The sequence below is a fragment of the Stegodyphus dumicola genome, chromosome X1, assembly GCF_044657685.1.
Source record: "Stegodyphus dumicola isolate Sdum_Otavi_A_Nest chromosome X1, ASM4465768v1".
Taxonomy (NCBI): domain Eukaryota; kingdom Metazoa; phylum Arthropoda; class Arachnida; order Araneae; family Eresidae; genus Stegodyphus; species Stegodyphus dumicola.
The window spans coordinates 50463755-50483461 of record NC_140780.1 but is presented as its reverse complement, the minus strand read 5'-3'; the positions used below and the strand labels follow the sequence as shown (position 1 = coordinate 50483461).

General features: G+C 33.1%; 1 protein-coding gene across 1 annotated transcript in view; it reads left to right on the top strand.

The window, feature by feature from the left end:
• The window catches only part of Tudor-SN (Staphylococcal nuclease domain-containing protein 1), a 112290-nt gene that overhangs the window by 59438 nt on the left and 33145 nt on the right, over nucleotides 1-19707 (top strand). The window contains exons 9-12 of the mRNA XM_085807704.1: nucleotides 7100-7294; nucleotides 7425-7608; nucleotides 14366-14507; nucleotides 14589-14698. Of these exons, the coding sequence (XP_085663830.1) occupies nucleotides 7100-7294; nucleotides 7425-7608; nucleotides 14366-14507; nucleotides 14589-14698 (631 nt within the window). The remainder of the gene's footprint in view (nucleotides 1-7099; nucleotides 7295-7424; nucleotides 7609-14365; nucleotides 14508-14588; nucleotides 14699-19707) is intronic.

Below are 19707 nucleotides of genomic sequence, written 5' to 3'. Positions count from 1 at the left end.
GGTTTAGTTTATAGTTTGTCATATCAGATAGTGAAGGCAAAATATATTTATCTCTGTAACGAAATGTTACATAAAATGCTGTAAATTTACTAAAACATTATACGAAAAAAAATTCCTCTTCATTTTGAGATAAGAATAAGCAGGTCAAGTAAAATAGAAAACTTTAAAGTTCCATAGGAGTTCTAATCAATAACATGTTCAATAAAGGAAGGGGGGGAAACTGAAAACAGATAAAAGAAAAAGTTTTAAATTCTCATTGGAGATCATAAATTTAGTCCAAGAAATAAAGGATCACTGGTGACTGAAAATCTCCAATTTTAAAGCAGTGAACATGTTATTTCTGAATTGCTCATTCAAGCGAAGTAAACAGCAGTAACTTAAAATCACTTAGTGGTAAACAGCAATTCAGTCTGCATCAAGTGACCCTAAATTAACTAATGGTTCCTTAAACCTTCTGTTTATATCATAGCCAAAGTGATGAGCAGTGAAAGAGGAACTTCTCTGTCACTTGCCAATTTGTGTAATCTATTTTGACCTTATTTGGCAGCTTTACTTCAATTTAAAAAAACATACTGTAGAATATTTTTATATAATATTTTAGTATAATAATTATATTATTAAATATTAATATTTTGATCATTATAACCGAGTTGTCAATCACAGCAAGCAATGTATTTTTCATGTTTTCATATACAAGTGGGCAGGACTTGTCAGTTCTGGAAGAATATCCAAATGATAGCATTAATTGTGATTACAGTAAATTGCATCTGTTGTATGTATCTTCTTTCATCTGTCCAGACACCCTCTTTTGATTCTTGTCCGGTTGCTTGGCTAACTGCCAGCTTTAGTGTGTAATACTAGCTCATTGCAAGATACTTCTAAAAACCTCTGGGGAGTAAAGCAATTGATTATCTTGGTCAGATAACAGAAGTTCTTTATGTCTGGCTTGTTTGTATTCAAAGCTATTAGATTGTTTTTGTATTTTTGCACAATATCACTTATTATATTATTCACTAATTTTGCACAACATTCACTTAAACTTTATTTCTGGCACACGGCTGCTTGCAAAAGATCATGCATAATATTGTTGAAAATGTTAATCTTATTCTTCAAAGGAAACAATGTTTTGATTGCTTAATATTTAAGAACTTGGAAACGAATTTATGATGTAGGTACTGACCAGTTTTGCATCATGCCTCACATACAAAATAACTAGTTAGTTCCACTAAAAGAAGCATCCTTCTTGAGATCACCTCCATTTCCCACCTTTTACTTTTTGTTATTTAAATGGACAAGACTTATGAACTTCAATTCCAGGAAATGACATTTACTATGACCTTTGAGAAGCAAGGCCATTCAATTCTCCCATGATGTCATCATGAAAAGTGTGCCTCTAGGCCTGCTGACTAGAAGTCTGCATTGAAAATTTTGAATTAGTAGAACTGCTTGTTTTAAGAAACATTGAATAATCTACTTTCCACCTTCAGTGCACTTCATGACTACATAATATCCTATAATATAACTCTTAAAACGTTCTAATGAGTTTCATTTCTGATTTTTTCCCCCCTATTTACTATAACTGAAGTCAAGGGTTCCTTATAAATAAAAGTGTAAATCTACATTTCTGATGTGTTCCATTTGGGAACAACTTATTTTCTGTATCCAGAATGCATGCAGTTCATTAGATGTAGAATCGATTATATTTAGGTATTTGTGAGTTGCTGCTAAGAGTTATCAAGCAGATTTTACAGTTACCATTATATACACATATAAATGCCAAAATAAACAATGAATGAGATAAATAAGCTAAGCATCCTAAAAGCTGTAGTCATATTTAATAGTACGTAACACACAGCAGAAAAACTTTTCAACTCAATATAATAAAGCTTAAGAGATTAGAACAATGAAAAATATCTCAAGAAATATAAAACAAGGTGTTGCATAATTCATAACAGCTTGTCAGTGTTGGTACATGAGCAATGTGATAAGATAGCCATTTTTCTGAAGTACTCCATAAACTGCATTAAAGCTAAAACTTAAATTTAAAATAATACCTATAATATTTGATAAAATTTACCTAATTGTTCATGAATGTATTCCAACTTCTGCATGATTAAAAAACACAAATCATACAAATGCAAATTTGATTCAAACTGTAGTGTAAACTAAGTTGTGGAATGCAGAGTTTCCAACTCTTCTGATTTAGGCAGGAGACTCTCGATTTCCTACTCTACTCCTGCCAACCTAGTTCACAGCATATTTTCCCCAAACTTTCTCTTGTTCTTAAAATCTCTCGCAACTTTGTCTAACTTTGCGTAATACTTCGTTAGTTGCACCCATAAAAGTGATTTTTGACATCTGAAAGTACATGGTTTTTCTCTTCTTATATAAAAGAAAACTAAAGTTGTTTCAGCAGTGAGACATTATGGCACACTTTTGCTTTGTGTGAGAGCACATGTATCTGAAAACATCATGTTCCAGTTCTCCATTGAGCATCAAATGCTGCTGCGGGCCATCTGGCATATATTAGCCAATGACCACAAAGCAAAATTAAGGTTGTTTTTCTGTTAGTTCCACTGCTGAGCGCTGTGAGTTTCACATGCTTTCAAGCATAATATTGTTGAAAAGAAGTTGTCAAGAAGTATCTTAAGAAATTGCAGTCTTTTGGCAAAAAAGTAAAATATTCATGTACCTTTCAAAATTTGAACACAGATGACTTTTGTTATTTCATCTAGGAAATACATATGCGATGTTGAATGGTGGAAGAGCTGATGTTCTTAAACATGAGCATACACAAAAATGCAAGGACAATGCCAGTTGTATTAAAAACATTAAATTCTTCTGTGGAAACAAAGGACTAAAAAGTTATTCATGCAGAATGCCTGTTCTGTGCCTTTTTACTGAAGCACAACTTGCTGCAGCTTTGCTTTGAAAAATGTTTCCCGATAGTGAAATTGCTAAGAATGCAAGGATAAAAATGGCTGCAGTTTTTAAGAAATGAGAATGAAAAATCTTCAGTTATTGATTGCATTAAAATAGCTCCATTCTGCCTCTCTATGGATGGAAGCAATAATACCGATGCAAATCTGTATATCTAATTGTTATTTCTTTATTTATTCCAGAGTCTCCATAAATTGAGTTTAGTTTATTTCCTGACCAGGAGGAGGTTTGACAGGCTTTTATATAGCAGACCTAATTATTAAATTATTATCTTTAAAAGAAAATACAATTTCTCGGGATAATTGCTTGGCTCTGGGTGCTGATGATGCACTATTAATGGTAGTCTTGGAGACTGGTGTTGCAGGCATCACACGCACACACACAAAAAGATTACAAATTATATGGTGCACATGTTTAATCTTAAATTTAACAGTTGAAAAAGGGCCAATTTCTTTGCCAATAAGTGTGGATAAACACATTGTCAATATTTATTATTATCTTGAAAAGTGTTCTAAAAGGAAGGAAAAATTGAAACAATTGCAGTAGCTGCATAATAATGGAATAAGAAAATGTTTGAAATATGTGTGTACATGCTGGTTATCTTTAATGAAATGCTTATCTAGAATTCTCGACCAATGGACTACATGCATTTACAGATTAGTAATTGAACTGTCAGACATTAATTAATTACTGTTTAAAGTTGATTCATTGTGGAAAAATATATTTTCTTTTTATGTATTTTTGTCATTAAAAATATTTTTGTCACTGAGAAAATTCTGCTGATTTCATTTTTGACTGTCATAGGTTAGCAAGTATCTGAAAGCAATAATATACGAAATGTTGCCTTGGAAATAAATCAATGAAATGCAGAAAATTGACCAACAAAAAAGTTAAAAACAGGAGTATGATAGTTACCAAATCAAAATGGAACTATTTTGTAAATTCGTAATAAGCGTAGAAAAGATTATACCGATTATATGTATGGATGGAAAATTTCATTACCAAGAAAAACTTTTTGCATTGTTAATGCATTATTTTCTTCAGATCAAATTATCGTGGTGCAAAGCAAGATATGACATTGTTTCACATTCATATTGCATCATACAGCATACTTGTGTAGTATTCTGAAACTTTTGAATATTGTGCCATCAGATTTATATAAATAGCGTGGTTAAAGGGAAAAATGGTCATTCATCTCTTTCTTTAAGTGATGAAAGTATGGTTCCATATGTTCAAATGATGCAGGGGGGGAAAAAAGGTATAGCAGTGGCTTTATCTCAAGTAGGATATTTGACACTTGTGATTGCTAAAAAATATGCTGCAATCAATTAACTATCTCGAAAGTAATTAAACTGGAGCATGAAATTGGTGATGTTGAGAGAAGAGCCAGATCAGGCCAGAAAGTGGGTGATCACAAAATCTGACGATCTGTATCTAAAACGGACGTCTCTTTGTAATTGCCATGCAAGTGCGGCTGATTGAAAACTTTAACTTAAAAAAGACTGTGCTATTAATTTAAACATATAAACTGCCCAAAGATGCTTCCCAAATATGCTTCTCGTGCGTATCGCTCCTAGAAAAAGGCTTTACTGACACAAAATTGAAAAATATATATATATATAAGAAGCGACTTCCTTGGGTAAAAGAACATGTTTCATGCATTGACTGTAAGCTGTATGTTCAGAAATATAAAAGTGAAGCTTATTATCGAGATGGCATAATGGCTACTGTGAAATTACCAGTGAGCCAAATGGTCTGGAAATGGATATCCAGCAAAGGGATTGAATGCCTGAAATTTGATATTGGAACTGTGATTGAATCAGTTTATACCCACATCTGGGAGGAGTGTTTAAAGCCAGTTAATTCAAGATAATTTTAAAAGTACTTGAAATTGCATTTTTGATCAAGACTCTGCACCCTGTCATGCAACAGAATTGGTAAGTGTGATCTAACTTATTTATGCAGGAATTTGTTGCTTCATGTAGATGCTTCCATCTCTACAACATAAAAGATGCAAGCCTATCTGATGGAATCTGGTATTAAAGTTTTGGACTGGTCTAGGAATGGTCCTGATTTGAATCTCATTAAAAATTGTTGGTATATAATAGGCACCAAATTTGCTGCTAAAATGAAACTGCAGGAAAGCATTATTAGGGTTTGGATCCTTCAAACTAGCTAGAATTACATTCAGAAGTTATCTTCTGTGCCAGACCACTTGCAAGGCTGTCAGTGCAGCTCTTGGAGGATTTACTAAATACTGAAATGATCCTTATGCATGTATACACATTTAAGTACATGTAATATGACTGTTGTTATGTAGAGGTTATATTAATTACAGGATTTGTGCATCATTTATTTTGTTTCATGTTTTGTTAAATACTGCATTTTACACTTTTTTGATTAAGTGTAAATAATTTATTAATCCTAATAAAACTGGATTAATTCTACAGTTTTATTTTAATGTAACAATGATCTTTATGTAAAAATGCAGAATTTGCACATTTTTGCAGGTGATGCATTTTTTTTTTTTTTGGTTCACCACTCTCTATATGTATATGTCACTTTATGGAAAACAGCTAATTAACAAAAGTAATAAACTCTGAAATGTGTTTCAGTAGTTACAGTGGAAAAGGACATTGATTAATTCAAAATTTTTTAAGCCATATAATTGTTGTAATTGGAAATATAAAATGGCATAGAATAAATATAAAATATGAAAAGGTTGATTATGTACCTTGCACATCCCGTTGAAAACTTCATAAGCATTGATGCATTCGTAAAGTGATACTGATCTGAAAAGTGAGGTAGCAGTTAAATTCAGTTATTGGGTTTGAATGTTGCAATGAGTATTTTATCTGCTATTTTTGTTGTGTTAGTTGCATTTGTAAATATCTGATGCTCAGTAATTTTTGGTAATTTTTTAAATGTCGAAATGGTATGAAGAATTTGCTTATTTTCCCTGCAAATATACTTGACGTACATATCTAATATATGTCTGTTGTGCTGGTGTCTGATTTGTCAATTCTTAACAATTTCCAGATGATTGGAGCAGGGCATATGGCAGATGTGTATCCAAATCTTTTCAAAACTGAATTAATGCATGGTGGAATGGGATAGGGAGAGAATTTTTCAGTGAATTTATCTCTGTTTGGTTCTTATGTGAATAATTTTCTTTATCTGAATTAGCTGCAGAAATTTAAAAAAAAAATTTTTTTTTACAGTTTATTTGGATAAAGTTTCTTTTGGCACAGGAACCAAAAAGAATTTAATTCATTGGAACATTCCCCTCCTAATTCATTATCTCGTGCATCAGTTAAATTTTCAAAGATTTGGATACAAACTTTTAATAACTTCAGCACCATCCCTCTGGAAATTGTTAAGGATGGTCAGAATGAGGTGTATTGCCATCCTTATCCATGACAGAGATAGGAAATGGGAACTCATATTTAATATCTTCAAGTTATCAATAAGAATTGCTGAGTATGAGAAAGATATTTGCAAATTTTTTGCCAAACAATACAGCATTAGAAATAAAAGATCCTTGGCAAAATACTCCTTGGAGCATCTAACCTGAGTAATTGATTGAGATAAAGCAAAAAACCATCATTGAACTTCAATCTAAAAAGGGCATTAAAAGTGTTGGAAATTTCCACAAGGTCATGTTTCTAATAGAGATATTCCTTTCAACTTGCTATACATTTGGATGTTGACCTTAAAAAATGCAATTAACCTTACATGAAACAATAAGAAAACAGCAATAAAAGAAGAATTTGTTATGTTTTGGCTTATAAAGCAGTTGGGCTGTCTGCTTACTTACTAAGCCTAGAATTTAATCTTCATTTCAACTATGTATGCATTTTGATTCTTCAACTCAACTATAGTTCTTTAGTTAAATTGTCCTATACTGTTTAAAAATTATTTCTATAGTCATAATGAAATTTCAAATAACTTTTCATGATACAAATGTAACCTTTTTAACATTCACAAATATTTTAAGAGAAAATGCTATGCACTGTTTTTTTTGCAACTTGCCTCATTTTTAAGGCATTGCAGTTTGTGATAATCCGTTTTCTTTTCTCACCACGATTGATAATATAGTGCCTAAAACAATGCAACATATTTTTTTTTTCTTGCAGCATAGTACTTTTTCTATTTTCAGGTTGCCTGAAAACAGTCCAGATGCTTCAAAGGCTCGAATTCGACCTCTGTATGAAATACCATATATGTTTGAAGCTCGAGAATTTCTCAGAAAGAAGTTAATTGGGAAGAAAGTGAATGTAACAATTGATTATATTCAGCCAGCTAATAATAATTTTCCTGAAAAAACCTGTTGCACTGTAACTATTGGTGGAGTGTAAGAACTTAATTTTTCTCTTAATTAATAATGCCTTTTTTTTTAGTTATTCAGCTCTTGTTTAGACTGTAGAAGTTTGTATTTTAAAATATTGTATAATCATTGTTTATCCATTTTCTTTTCAAATTAGGAATGTTGCTGAAGCCCTAGTTAGTAAAGGGTTTGCTAAAGTTGTCAGGTATCGTGCTGATGATGATCAGAGGTCTGCACATTATGATGAGCTGCTTTCTGCTGAAGCAAAAGCAATCAAATCAGGGAAAGGAATGCATAGTAAAAAAGATAATCCTGTGCATCGTGTTGTTGAACTATCTGGGGTAAATATTTTCCTTGTCAAAAAGGAGTCATGTTTTCTTAAATATTAATTCACAAATGTTGTTTTAAAAATAAATTGTAATTTTTGCTATTTTATAGTTTGCCATGCTGTCTGATTTTTTTCGTGCTAGTTGCTTGTTGTAAGAAATATGTAATTAATGATTTTTGGAAAATGGATTCAGCATTGGGTTAATTTAAGACACACCTATCTTGATTTAATTTAAAGGCAAAATGATATTACACTGTGAAAGCAATAATAGACTTTTTCTATAAAATTTTTTCAGGTGAATAGTTTTGAATGATAATACACTAAATTTAACTGATTTTAAATTTTCAAGGTTGAACAGTTGAGAACACTGGTTTAGATCAATAGGAAGCAGTAGGGCATTTTTGAAGGTGTCTTTAAATTTTTGTTGAGATTGTGATAGTAATTTTCATGCCTTGAAGAATTTCAAAGGTATGAGTCAGAATCAAATGTACCTATTTTGAACAGTCGATTAAAAACAAAGCTTTCGTGCTACGAGGGTGATATTGGCCATATGGTTTGGAGCTGAATTTGTAGAGGTTGGTGACAATATTTTTTCTCTCATCTGATGCACCTGCGAGTTTGCTGAGCTGACAAATGGAAAAATGGTGTCACCGCAAGAGAAGGCACAAATTGTTCTCTGGTTTGCAGAACACAAATCCATAGTAAAAGTGACAAAGAATGTTTCAAATAGTTTATAAAAAAAATCCATCCCAGGCAAAGAGCATAAAAAAGTGGCACAAAACGTTTCTCGAAACGGGAAGTGTACGGAAAAGATCTGGAGGATATCAGCGTTCACATTCTGCTTCACATGTGGAAGATGTTCGACAAACTTTCGTTCTGAGCCCTCGTCAGTTGATCAGGTAGGTAGCTTCTGAATTATCTATGCCACAATCAACTGTTCATGATGTGATGCATGCAGGTATAGGTACATTTGATTTGGACACCCTGTATTTTTCAAATTTTAATTGATGAGATAAATAATAATATAGTTATTCCTAAAGGATATTGGATTTTTTAGGAACAGTTAACAAAAATTACTTAAAAGTAAATTGATATAGATTTCTGCTTATTTATTGAAACACCTATTAATGAACTTTAAAAATTTTATTATTTTGTTTTGTAGTCATATTTTTACTAATTCTGAATGTAGTAAATAATTCATACTTTTCTTAAATATTATATTCAAGGTTGCACGCTACCTGGAAAACCGGGAAAACCGGAAAAAGTCAGGGAATTCAGAAATTGACCAAAAAATTCAGGGAAAAGTCAGGGAATTTAAATGTTTTAGTCAAAATCTGGAAAAGTCGGAATTTCATACAACGATCCCGCCAAAAAAGGCGAGTTTTGCGCCGACGTCGGAAGAGATCACTTTTTGGCGAATTGTGCATCACATGAGTGTCATTCGGGCGGCTGGCATAGAGCCAATTTTTGCAGCTGGTTTCCAGTAACCTCGAGAATCGCATGTGCAGTGCATGAACTAAAGAAAATACCTGTTCTTGTATAAAACAAAATGGGTTTAATCCTAGTATACGGTACCATGAAGGTTAGAATTAAAAAAATATGTATTATAAAGAAGGAAAACCTCTCTGCAACAGACGTGGCTCGGTTCCATCATAGCGGGAAACAGCTGTGCATGCGCGATATATCTGTCGCCAAAGCTCGAAACTGGTGTCGAAGTTCGAAGGTCACGTTATCAAGAGTTCATAAAATGAATATCGTTTAAAATGTCTTTAAACTCTAAAGGAAAAGAAAATATTTTTTGGCGCAAGTAAATTAATTCATGGATTAGTTATTTGAGGGGTGGGGGAATCTCCGAAAGTCTGTTTTTAAAATTATTTCGAAAAATCCAAGAAAAAACGTTCTTTTGATAAAACGTTTCTTCTTGGATCTTTTGCAATAATTTAAAAATGGTTTTTTGTAGTTTTCTTTTTTGTCAAAGAATGTTTCTTAACACGTGTTTCTTAATTTCCTGTACACATCGCGGAGAGGGAAATTCTGGCAGTTCCGTCGTCAAATCCCTTGGCAAATTTTCTCTCCGCTTTTTTACATAGACGTTCTTTGGTGAGAATAATCTCCATGTATGGTACAGTGGGATTTGGCGACATGATGATGAGCAGTAAACGGGTCATTTTGTTCTTGGCGACAATTTTCAAAATCATGCGAAGGCCGTATCGTATACTAGGATTTTACCGCAAAATCTTTTTCTTTTCTTTTCTTTTTAATAAATACCTTGTCGTTTTGCAGTAAAATAAAAAAAAAATAGTAATCAATCATCTAGGATAACCAAGAAATATAACTATATTCGCTAAAATATCGTTGATTATTCTAATTAAATTTTTAAGTAATTATCTTTATTTTTATGTTATTCATATCATTTAATGTTGCTTCTTCCCTCTAAATTTATTTATCATTAGTAAATAATATTTCCAAATTTCAGGAAATTTTCTCTGGCATAATCCTGAAATTAATTCTAGCAGTATGATGACATCACGAAATTTAATGCACATATTTTTTCCTTATGTATGCTGCCAAATAAATATAAAATACCTCAATTTAGTAAAAAAATATCATTAAATAGATTTCTTTCTTTCGTTTAGCTGCAGAATGTCTGCAAAAAATGCCTTATTTTATTCCAGATTGGGCAGATTCTAATCTCAATCTTCAGCGGAGAAAACAACTCCTATTATAATTATTTTTGTGTTTTCAACTGTTAAGGTGCCTTTTAAGAATACACCTCACACAAATTAAATTTACCTAAAATCTAACCTAACTTTTAGCATTGCGTTGTGATTTATAAGAACCGGATTAGCCTCGTGTTGAACTGGGGATAATCATGAGTAATAATTAAATAAAACGTACAGTTGTTATCCAATGTATATATCTTAAATTTTATTAAGTTTTTAAGCGGAAAAGTAAACAAAATTATCAAACAAAGTGTACCAAGAATAATTAAGAATAAATGTCCTCAGGGATTTATTGAATAATTAAGTGAATTTGCTACACAGTACAAGTAATACCATAATTAATTTACCTCTTAGCACAGCCAACGTACATTACGCGGATAGACTAGAATTTTCTCGAAACATACCTGGAAAACCTGGAAAAGTCAGGGAATTTCATTCTCCTGTTTGAGAGGCAACCCTGTATATTGAACCTTTTTTAAATATGCAAGTCTCTAAGATTAGTCTCTAAGAGAGAGAGAGAGATAAGTCTTAAAATTTTGTAGAACATTAATGGTATGGGTTGCATAATTTGTATGATGCAGTGATTTATATAAAGTACTATCATTTTAGTTTACTGCTGGGTATAACAATACTGTTCATTTGCAGTATGTCAAATAAAAGAGATGGCCTGTTGTCTGTTTTTCAGGCTTGAAACATAAAAAATCACATATTTTTAAGAATTTTAATAAATGGAAATTTGTATACTTCATTGATTTCACATGTATGTTCTTCCTATTTACTTGTATTACTCGGCTAAAATATTCATTATTCTACTAATACTGTGTTATTCCATCTTTCCTGCACAAAACAGATGCAACATATTTGGCATGGATTCTCCAAGTCCCTTGTATGTGTTTGGAAAAAGACTGCCAGATATGCGGGCAGAGATTATGCACATTTTATTAGTATGTAGTTGTCATCTCCGAGCTGGTGCTGCATTTGTCATTCAAGATGTGCTGAATAGAAACAATATCTGGAAATTTAGCAATCCAGAATGGAAATTCATCTGCATTCTCCTCAACAACTGTAGTACAAACATGAGCTTTGTGGCAAGAAGCATTTTCTTGTTGAAAAAGAGCCTATTCCAGATAGGGAAGCCATAAAATGATGTTCCTTATAGTTCATAATCAGCAGTGATACTTCCTTAGTTTGCAGCTGTTATCTTTGTGCTCTGCAGCAGCCACTAGTTCCCAGAAATGCATGCAAGAATGTCCACCAAGGCATAATACATCTACCACCAGCCTGTTAAATCCTGTAAATGTGTCAGTAAACTGTTGGAAGACGGCTTATCATGACATGGGCATGGACATGATATAAAAATCATGGTTCATCAACTATGCAATTCTCTTCCAGTGTTGCATAGTTGAAACATATCACTGGTCCGCTGTTAATTATAAACATTGATGACCATGGCTATGAGGAGAATACAAGAGAGGCATCTGCTTTAGTGTCCCACATTCAACAGAATACAGTGATGTGTGTTTTCTTAGATATCCTTTCTTATACTTGGACCTGCTTTATATTAGCTGTAAGTTAAGTTATCAGTAGCTTTCTGTATGCCTTTACCAACATCTGGCATCTGGATCAATGTGGACACCTGCTGCATGAGGATCTGCTATTGGTTTTACTGTCCTCCTCTTCTTTACAGTACTAACAAAGGGAGCTCACCAACACCCAATGAGCAGTGCTGTTTTGTAGATGCTTGTTTCTGGCCTGTGGGCTATATGATCTGATCTTTATCAAAATTACTTAAATTGTAACAGCTTTTGCAATTACTTGCACATGTTGCTAGCAGAACGATGCCTGTTCTCGAATTGGATCATCTGGTTGAAAGGGGAAATGAAACAGGCATTTAGAATTTGAGTCTTAAAAGAATTGTGTAGAATAATGGGAAATGGAAATGCTATATAATAGTTTTTTTTTTTTTTTGGCACCCTGATAAGAGCTTGAAACTTGTTTTATATTTTTTATTAAATTTTCACTTTAAAAATTAATTAACCATAAAATAAAGTTTGTGTATATTTAAATTATCAACTGAAATCATTCACATTATTGGCTGTTTGTATTCATATTATAATTATTCAAATAAAATTATTTTCTATTAATAGCCTATTGTCCCCTAATTTTTGTTACATTATGTAGCTTCATAGTTTCACTATCTGTACAATATTGTGATAACTTAGCCTCTGTTGCTAACAAGGGATTAATATAACTCATTTAAATTTTAAAGATTTTTTTTTTTTTTTTTTTGAGGTGGGGGAGATTTCAGAGTCATTGCAGATGAAATAACTATCCTTTTCATAAAAAAATGACCAAGAAGAAGTAAGTTCTGCCATTATCCAGTTAAAGTGCTTACTCTCGTTAATAGGTACAATGAAATATTTTAAATTTGATGGTCATGGAAAAAGCTGCAGTGATGGAAAATGAAATCCCAGTGCCAAGAGGAAATCAGTTAAGAGGAATGAAATGTCAAAAAGCTGTAATGTTTCAAGGTCACAGTTTAAGGTATGCATTGAGGAGAGTGATTTCAAACGTGAAATGGTGGTGTTACGTGTAATGGATGTAGTCACTATGATGTATGCTCTAGCATACATCATAGTGCTCTTAAAAGCATACCTGCACAACACAAATATCCACAAATATGTATATTGTGTTGTGCGGATGCTCTATGTCATTTGTTCAGATAGCGTTCCATGCCTGTTGCATTTCGTCAGTGAAATGAGCAACGGATCATGCTGGTTATGGATGACATTGGATTTGTTGTTCAATCGTATCAGATATGGGCTCAATGGGAGAAATATTAGGTGATCTCGTTTACCGAAACAACATGTCAAAACTCTATAGAAGATGTTGAATGATATCAGCTGTATGGGGATAAGTGTTACCCTGTTGGAAAAGGCTCCTTGGAATATTGCTGAAGAACAAGCAGCACAACTGGTACAGTCACCAGGCTGACATACAGATTTTGCTGTCAAGATGTGTGGGATAACACATCTTTTCCACTGTTGTAGGCAATTATTTTCAAGATTGTAACTCCTGGTGTAGGTTTAGTGTGTGTATACCATAGACACCTTGGTTTCAAAGTGCTCACCTTTTTCTTTTAACCAGAATATTGCAGTCATTGGCACTAAAACAGTAACAGCTCTCTTCTGAGAACACAACGGATCTCCATTCTGCTGTCCTGTGGGTTCTCTAGCTTGAGACCACCGAAGTCACAGATGACAGCCAATGGTATGGTCACTAAAGGGTTTCTGGCTTAGAGCTGACGCTCAATTAATTGATTTGTTACAGTTTGCTTTGTCACTCTAGTGCCAACAAAAGCCGAGATGTCTGCTGCATATACAGTGTGATGCACCACAGGCATGCAGCAAATAAACAGCCTTCCATGTGAGTGGTGACATGAGTTTGATTGGACTCTAGTCTCATTCAGACAGTTCTTCCCTGTACTTCAGCCAACACACATGCACAGTGGGTACATCCTGTCAGATTTTTGTGCAGGTATCGCAAAAAGAATATCCATCTTCTGATAGCTCTATTACACAGCCTTGTTCAAACTGAGTAAGCTGCTGATACTGCCTTCATCTCCTTAAAAGCATATATCTTGCTCATAAATGACCAATCCAGAAGATAAATAAAGCACACAAAGTTTACATTGTGTTTATAAAGCAAACATGTTTTGCATGTACATAGTGGTTGCTATTAACACAACACTAATTTGTCTTGCTCAAAGTTTGAATAGAAGTCAATTTTCGTGTGCGTAAGCATGCCCCCCCCCGAATTTTATTTATTTAGCACAACTCCTTCTTGGTGTTAAGATTTCATTTTGCCTTAGGGATTATGATTTTTAAACTGTAATAAGAAATATTTATTATTTGGCATGACTTTTTTTTTTTTTTTTTTTTTTTTTAAATTTCAGCTGTAACTATACTTTTAAGGCTTAAAGTCTTTAACTTATTTATTATCTACAGTAGTTTTAATTTCTTTGAGTAAAATTCTTTTCCTTCTCAGGATGTTCAAAAATCAAAGCAGTTTCTCCCATTTCTTCAAAGAGCTGGTAGGATGGAAGCAGTGGTAGAATTTGTTGCAAGTGGATCTCGACTACGTATATTTGTGCCACGAGAAAACTGTCTTTTAACATTTCTCCTTGCAGGTTAGTCTAAATTTCAATATCTCGGTTTCATTTTGCAGATATTACTCATCCGTGTTAACTATCTAATTTTATATTTTGAAGGCATAACTTGTGTTAGAGCTTCTCGAGAAACGAAAACTGGTACACAACCAGGTGATTTGTTTGGAGATGAAGCATTAGCATTTACAAAGGATTTATGCTTGCAGAAAGAGGTTAGTTTTTAAGAGCTTATTTCATATCTGAAAAGTTTTGGGTTTAACCATCATTTCTTTCTTTACTTATTGTAAATTAGGAAGCTTTTTATTTTTATTGTGTTGTGATAGAATTGATAATGAGAAAATAAAGAGGAACTGAATCATATTATTGATTTCGAGGAAATTTCAGAATAAGTATAGGTAGTAAAACCTAGTTTGGAATATGTATTGTGAATATTGATTTGAATTTTGCCTTGTTTTAAGATTCTTAGATGTTTGAAAGGAATACAGTACATAGTCTGTAATCTCGACGTCCAAAATCCGGACTGATCTATAATCCGGGCCTCAAAGCTACAAACTTTATGCATGTTTAATGTATAATGGATGGTATAAGCTAGGCTAAAATTATCTAAGTCATTTCAGTTAATGTTGCAGATTGCGCTGTTCCTTAATCTTCTAATTGGATCCGGCTTATTATTTTTTGCAGACTGTTAAAACAATTTTATAAAAATTAAGTTTGAACTTTCGATTATGTCAAAAAGAGTTTCCAATTCTGGAGCTGCCAAAGGATCTACAAAGCGAAAGCATGTTCAATGTCCATTAAACAAAAAGTGGAATTGCTGCAAAAAATGGATAAAGGCCTATCCGTCTCAAAATTATGCGAGAAGTATGGCATTGGAAAGTCCACTATATATGACACAAGAAAAAGGAATTTTTTGTGGAAGCATCTTAAAGAACTTACATTGAAAGAAATGTTTAATAAAGTAAACAAATAAATATTAATCTTTTTTTTTTTTTTTTTTTTTTTTTTTTGTAAATTTTGATACCCTTTAGATCATAATTGTTCTTTATTTCATAAATTACGATTTCATATTTTTAATTGTATAATTTCTGCGTGCCATCTTACCAGATTTAAATTGGTGATCTATAATCCGTGAAAACCCCTAATCCGGAATCGCCCGAGGAGTCCAGATTACGGACTTTGTACTGTATTATGGGATCGGGTTTGAACATGAAACTTCATACTGCAAATTTCATGAAATTCTGTATGACAAATCATTAAGGTGTTACAAAAGCTATAATGTGTTTTAGATTTATTGTTAAGATGAATCCATCAGTGGCAAAGTAACTGAAGCCACAAAACATTGTTAGTTTGTCATGGGTTTTGTTTCCCGGTGATTAACACTCTATCTGCTTGCTATTTTGAGTATTGCCCTTTGCAAATATGATCGAGCTTCTGTTAAAAAGTCCCTCATTGAAGGTATTCCTCTATTTAAGCAGATAAGCTTTATATTCTCTGCAGCAACTAAGTAATCCAGTTCTTTTGTAATATTTTATTTAAATGAAGAAGGTTTATTTACATTGTTTTGTTTTTAAACTCCTCTACTGAAAAGAAACATACTTAAACTTTAAATTAGTGCTTTCCTTAGTGTTGTATCCATCACCAATCACTTTCCATTCCTAGAAACAAAAATGATTTCCTTTGAATTCTAGGAGACTATCTGAAGTGTTGTTGGCTTCCCGTTCTCTTAAAATCTTCCTGTATGCCAAATATGAGTTGTTTAGGGTGTTCCTTTTTAGAAAATCTTTTGGAATTCTGACCAAGATGTTGGATATGTTTGTGATATTAAATACAGGAGCTCACTTATTTATGTATAGCAGTGGAGCTTTTTTAAACCAATATTTAAAATCCATTTTTCTCTTGAGATAAGATTTGACCACCATTATTTTCTTTTCTGTATATGCAATAGATTCTTTTCACTTTGTATTAGTTCTGCCATAAAATTTTTGCACATAAAAAAACAACTTTTTTTGTGTGTGTTGAAATTAAATTTTCAGTTATTAGTTATTTTCTGAATGGAATTCCTGTGTGATTTTTGTGATTTGAATTTTAGCCACTTTTAAGGGAAACAAAATGTGGTTATGGAAAGAAACAAATTTTGCACATAAAAGTTTATGTAATTTTTTGAAGTATAAAAATTTTAATAAGAGATTTGTATTAAATGATATCTAATTAAAAGTAAGTGTAAAAATGAAAAATTGCATTCATATGTGAAGAACTGGTAAGGCGTTTTCTTGATAAAAAGTACGATTTTCATACATTGCTTAGAGTCTGAGTATCATTGAAACTGCATTGTCAGTTGGGAAAAACACACTTTTTCTTTATTGCAGTGGGAAATGACTAAACTTGTTTTGTGTATATTGTAATTAAAGCGTGGGAAACTGAACTTGTTTTGTGCAGATTGTTATTTAACTGCAGATAACAAATAACTAATTTTGTACAGATTTTTATTAAATCGCGGGAAACAAAAAAACTCATTTTGTGCAGATTGTTGTTAAAGTGCGAGAGATGGCAAAAGTAATTTTCTAAAAATTACTGGTGGGATTTTTGGTAACAAAGTGCTTTATTTTTACAGTAATTTGATTTTCTTACACTAAATTCCTAAAAATGGACCACTATAGAATAAAATGTCCTGAAGAATTGTATGCAGATAGTTCATTGAATTATTCCTGCAAGAATGAGCTTCCCAATGACGATTCTAGTGACTATGAAATAACATGACATCATGAGACTTTTTTTTTAACCAAGAATTTACAAGTAGTTCTGATTCAAGCATGAGTCCAGGTGATTCTGAAGAATGATCACCAGTAGACAATTCACCAGTCATGGAAGAATTTTTAGATTGCTCAGGAATAAGTATGGAAAATATTCTGTATAGTGTGCCAGGTGCTGTAGCTTTATTTATTAATGCTTTTTTTTTTACATATACAAGGATCAGATATTATTACCAAAATGTTGATAAATTCACAAATCCAAGAAAGCCCTCAAATGGAAAGACATTACAAGACAAAATTTTTTTGGGGGCTTATTCTTATTGCACAAATACATAGACCAAAAAATAGGACATCTGAAGCATGGATCTGTGTATCGAAATGCCAGTTTTTCCAAATATAATGACGAGAGAGATTTCATCAATTATGGAAGTCTTAGCACTTCAATAATAATGAAAGCATGGATGAACCAAGAGATTTTTTTAGATCTTTGGAAAAAGTAATCTAGTAAAAGGGTCTAGAAGAATCTTCTGGTTTGAAAACTACGTATTTTTCATCCTTCCTAGTCTTCTCCAGCAAAACCAGGAGATTCTTCCACACCCTTGGTGAAAAGTAGGTTATGTCACCTTGAAACCAGCACACTAATTACGTAATTTTGTATGCTAATTAAAAGACATTTGCTATATGGTGAGGATTTAGCGAGAAAACACCCACTTCAGATGTGTTAAAATTAACTGTGCTTCAAGTTGTTTAATTTTTTTAATTTACAAATCCAGTATCATAAATATTACAAGTGGCTTTTGTGATTTCATTTAATTATATGAATAATGATAAGATGATATTTAAATTCTTTACATAGTAGTAAGAACATTTTTCTCTATTGTTGCTACATCAGTAACAAAGGAGTAGTAATCTTACTTAGCTTTGTAGGTAGAGGTAATATGAGCATAGCAGGCATTATCTACTGCCTAGGTGAAAACTAGTAAGCTAGAATCCAGTGCTGTATTGGCACACTAAGTGATCCTGCTGTTATTATGGAAAACTAGCAATTAAAACAGAACAATGAATGCAGTATCTCAACAACATGAATTAACTGAATGTGTAACCTTGAAAGGTCATCGACCACTGAAGGAGGTCAGATGCAATCCATTGTAGTGAAAGCGTTAGGAGTTTCTCAAAGTGTCATTTCCAGACTATGGAATCAGTTTTTGGAAACTGGAAATGTTCGCCAAAGATCAGGACAAGGTTGTATGCCTGCAACAACACAAAACGAGGATCGGTGTTTATCACTACCTGTTAGAAGAAACTGCACTATAAATGCCACTTTCTCGCACCTTCAGATTGCTACGGATACCAGAGTTTCAACTCAAATTGTTCGCAACTCATTCCACACTGTAGGTTTGCAGGCTTGCTGACCTATGGTTGTCTTTCGTTAACACAGGACCACTGTGCTGCCAACAGAAGGTGGGTACAGGAACATCTCAGGGACGAGATGAGTGGGTCATTTTCTCTTCATGGACAAATTCTACTTTGGTGTACAATCTCGCAATAGGTGAATTCTCATCTGGAGAGAACCAGTGTATGAAACCATTTGTGTATGAAAGTGTCCAGTTTGGTGGAGGCGGTCTGGATAGATATTCTTATCAATTGCCTTAATTCCCATCAATGATCAATACTAATCAATCAGTATTCAACCTGCATATTATCAGGATTGGAGCACTAACAACTAAGCAATATAGGCATGATATCATCAGACCTGTTGTGGTCCTTTACTCTGCAGCAATCGGGGATGAATTCATTCTCAGGGATAACCTTGGACTACATCATGCTCAGCTAGTGAATAATTTTCTTTTCGATAAAGGAATCCTTCTAATGGATTGGCCAGCTTATTCCCTAGATACGAAACCAATAGAACATGTTTAGGACATTCTAGGGAAAAGGGTGGTTTTCCCCATGTGTAACGTGTATACGAGCCAGTTTCCCTTAGAAAGTCCTCCATGGAGGCATCCCTCCCCTTAGGCAGATAGCTCTAACTGTGCTTTGCCATAATTAAACACACCACCACACATCTAGGAAAAAGGATTGCTATTTGCTTATCATCCCCAGAAGCAATTCAACTGTTGAAAAGCTTTCTTCTGCAAGAGCGAGAGAGAATACTCCAGTTCCACATTGATAACCTCACTGATTCCATGTCTTGTGGGTGTGCAACATTGATTTTGGCCAGGGGGAACCAAAAACTATTGAAATTCATCTGTATCCGAGAAATCACACCTTTTTTTTGTAGAATATGTGCAGATTGTGTATTTTGTGTTTACTAACAAATATAATCAATGAAATTTAATTATTCCGTGTTGTTGCTTCTTTTTCTTTTCTTGTACCTTACAACACCTATACATCATATATTGGTCAGGAAAACATTTCTATATCTGCAGTTTATGTCCCGAATCATAATATTCCCTAACTGTTTGAAGCAG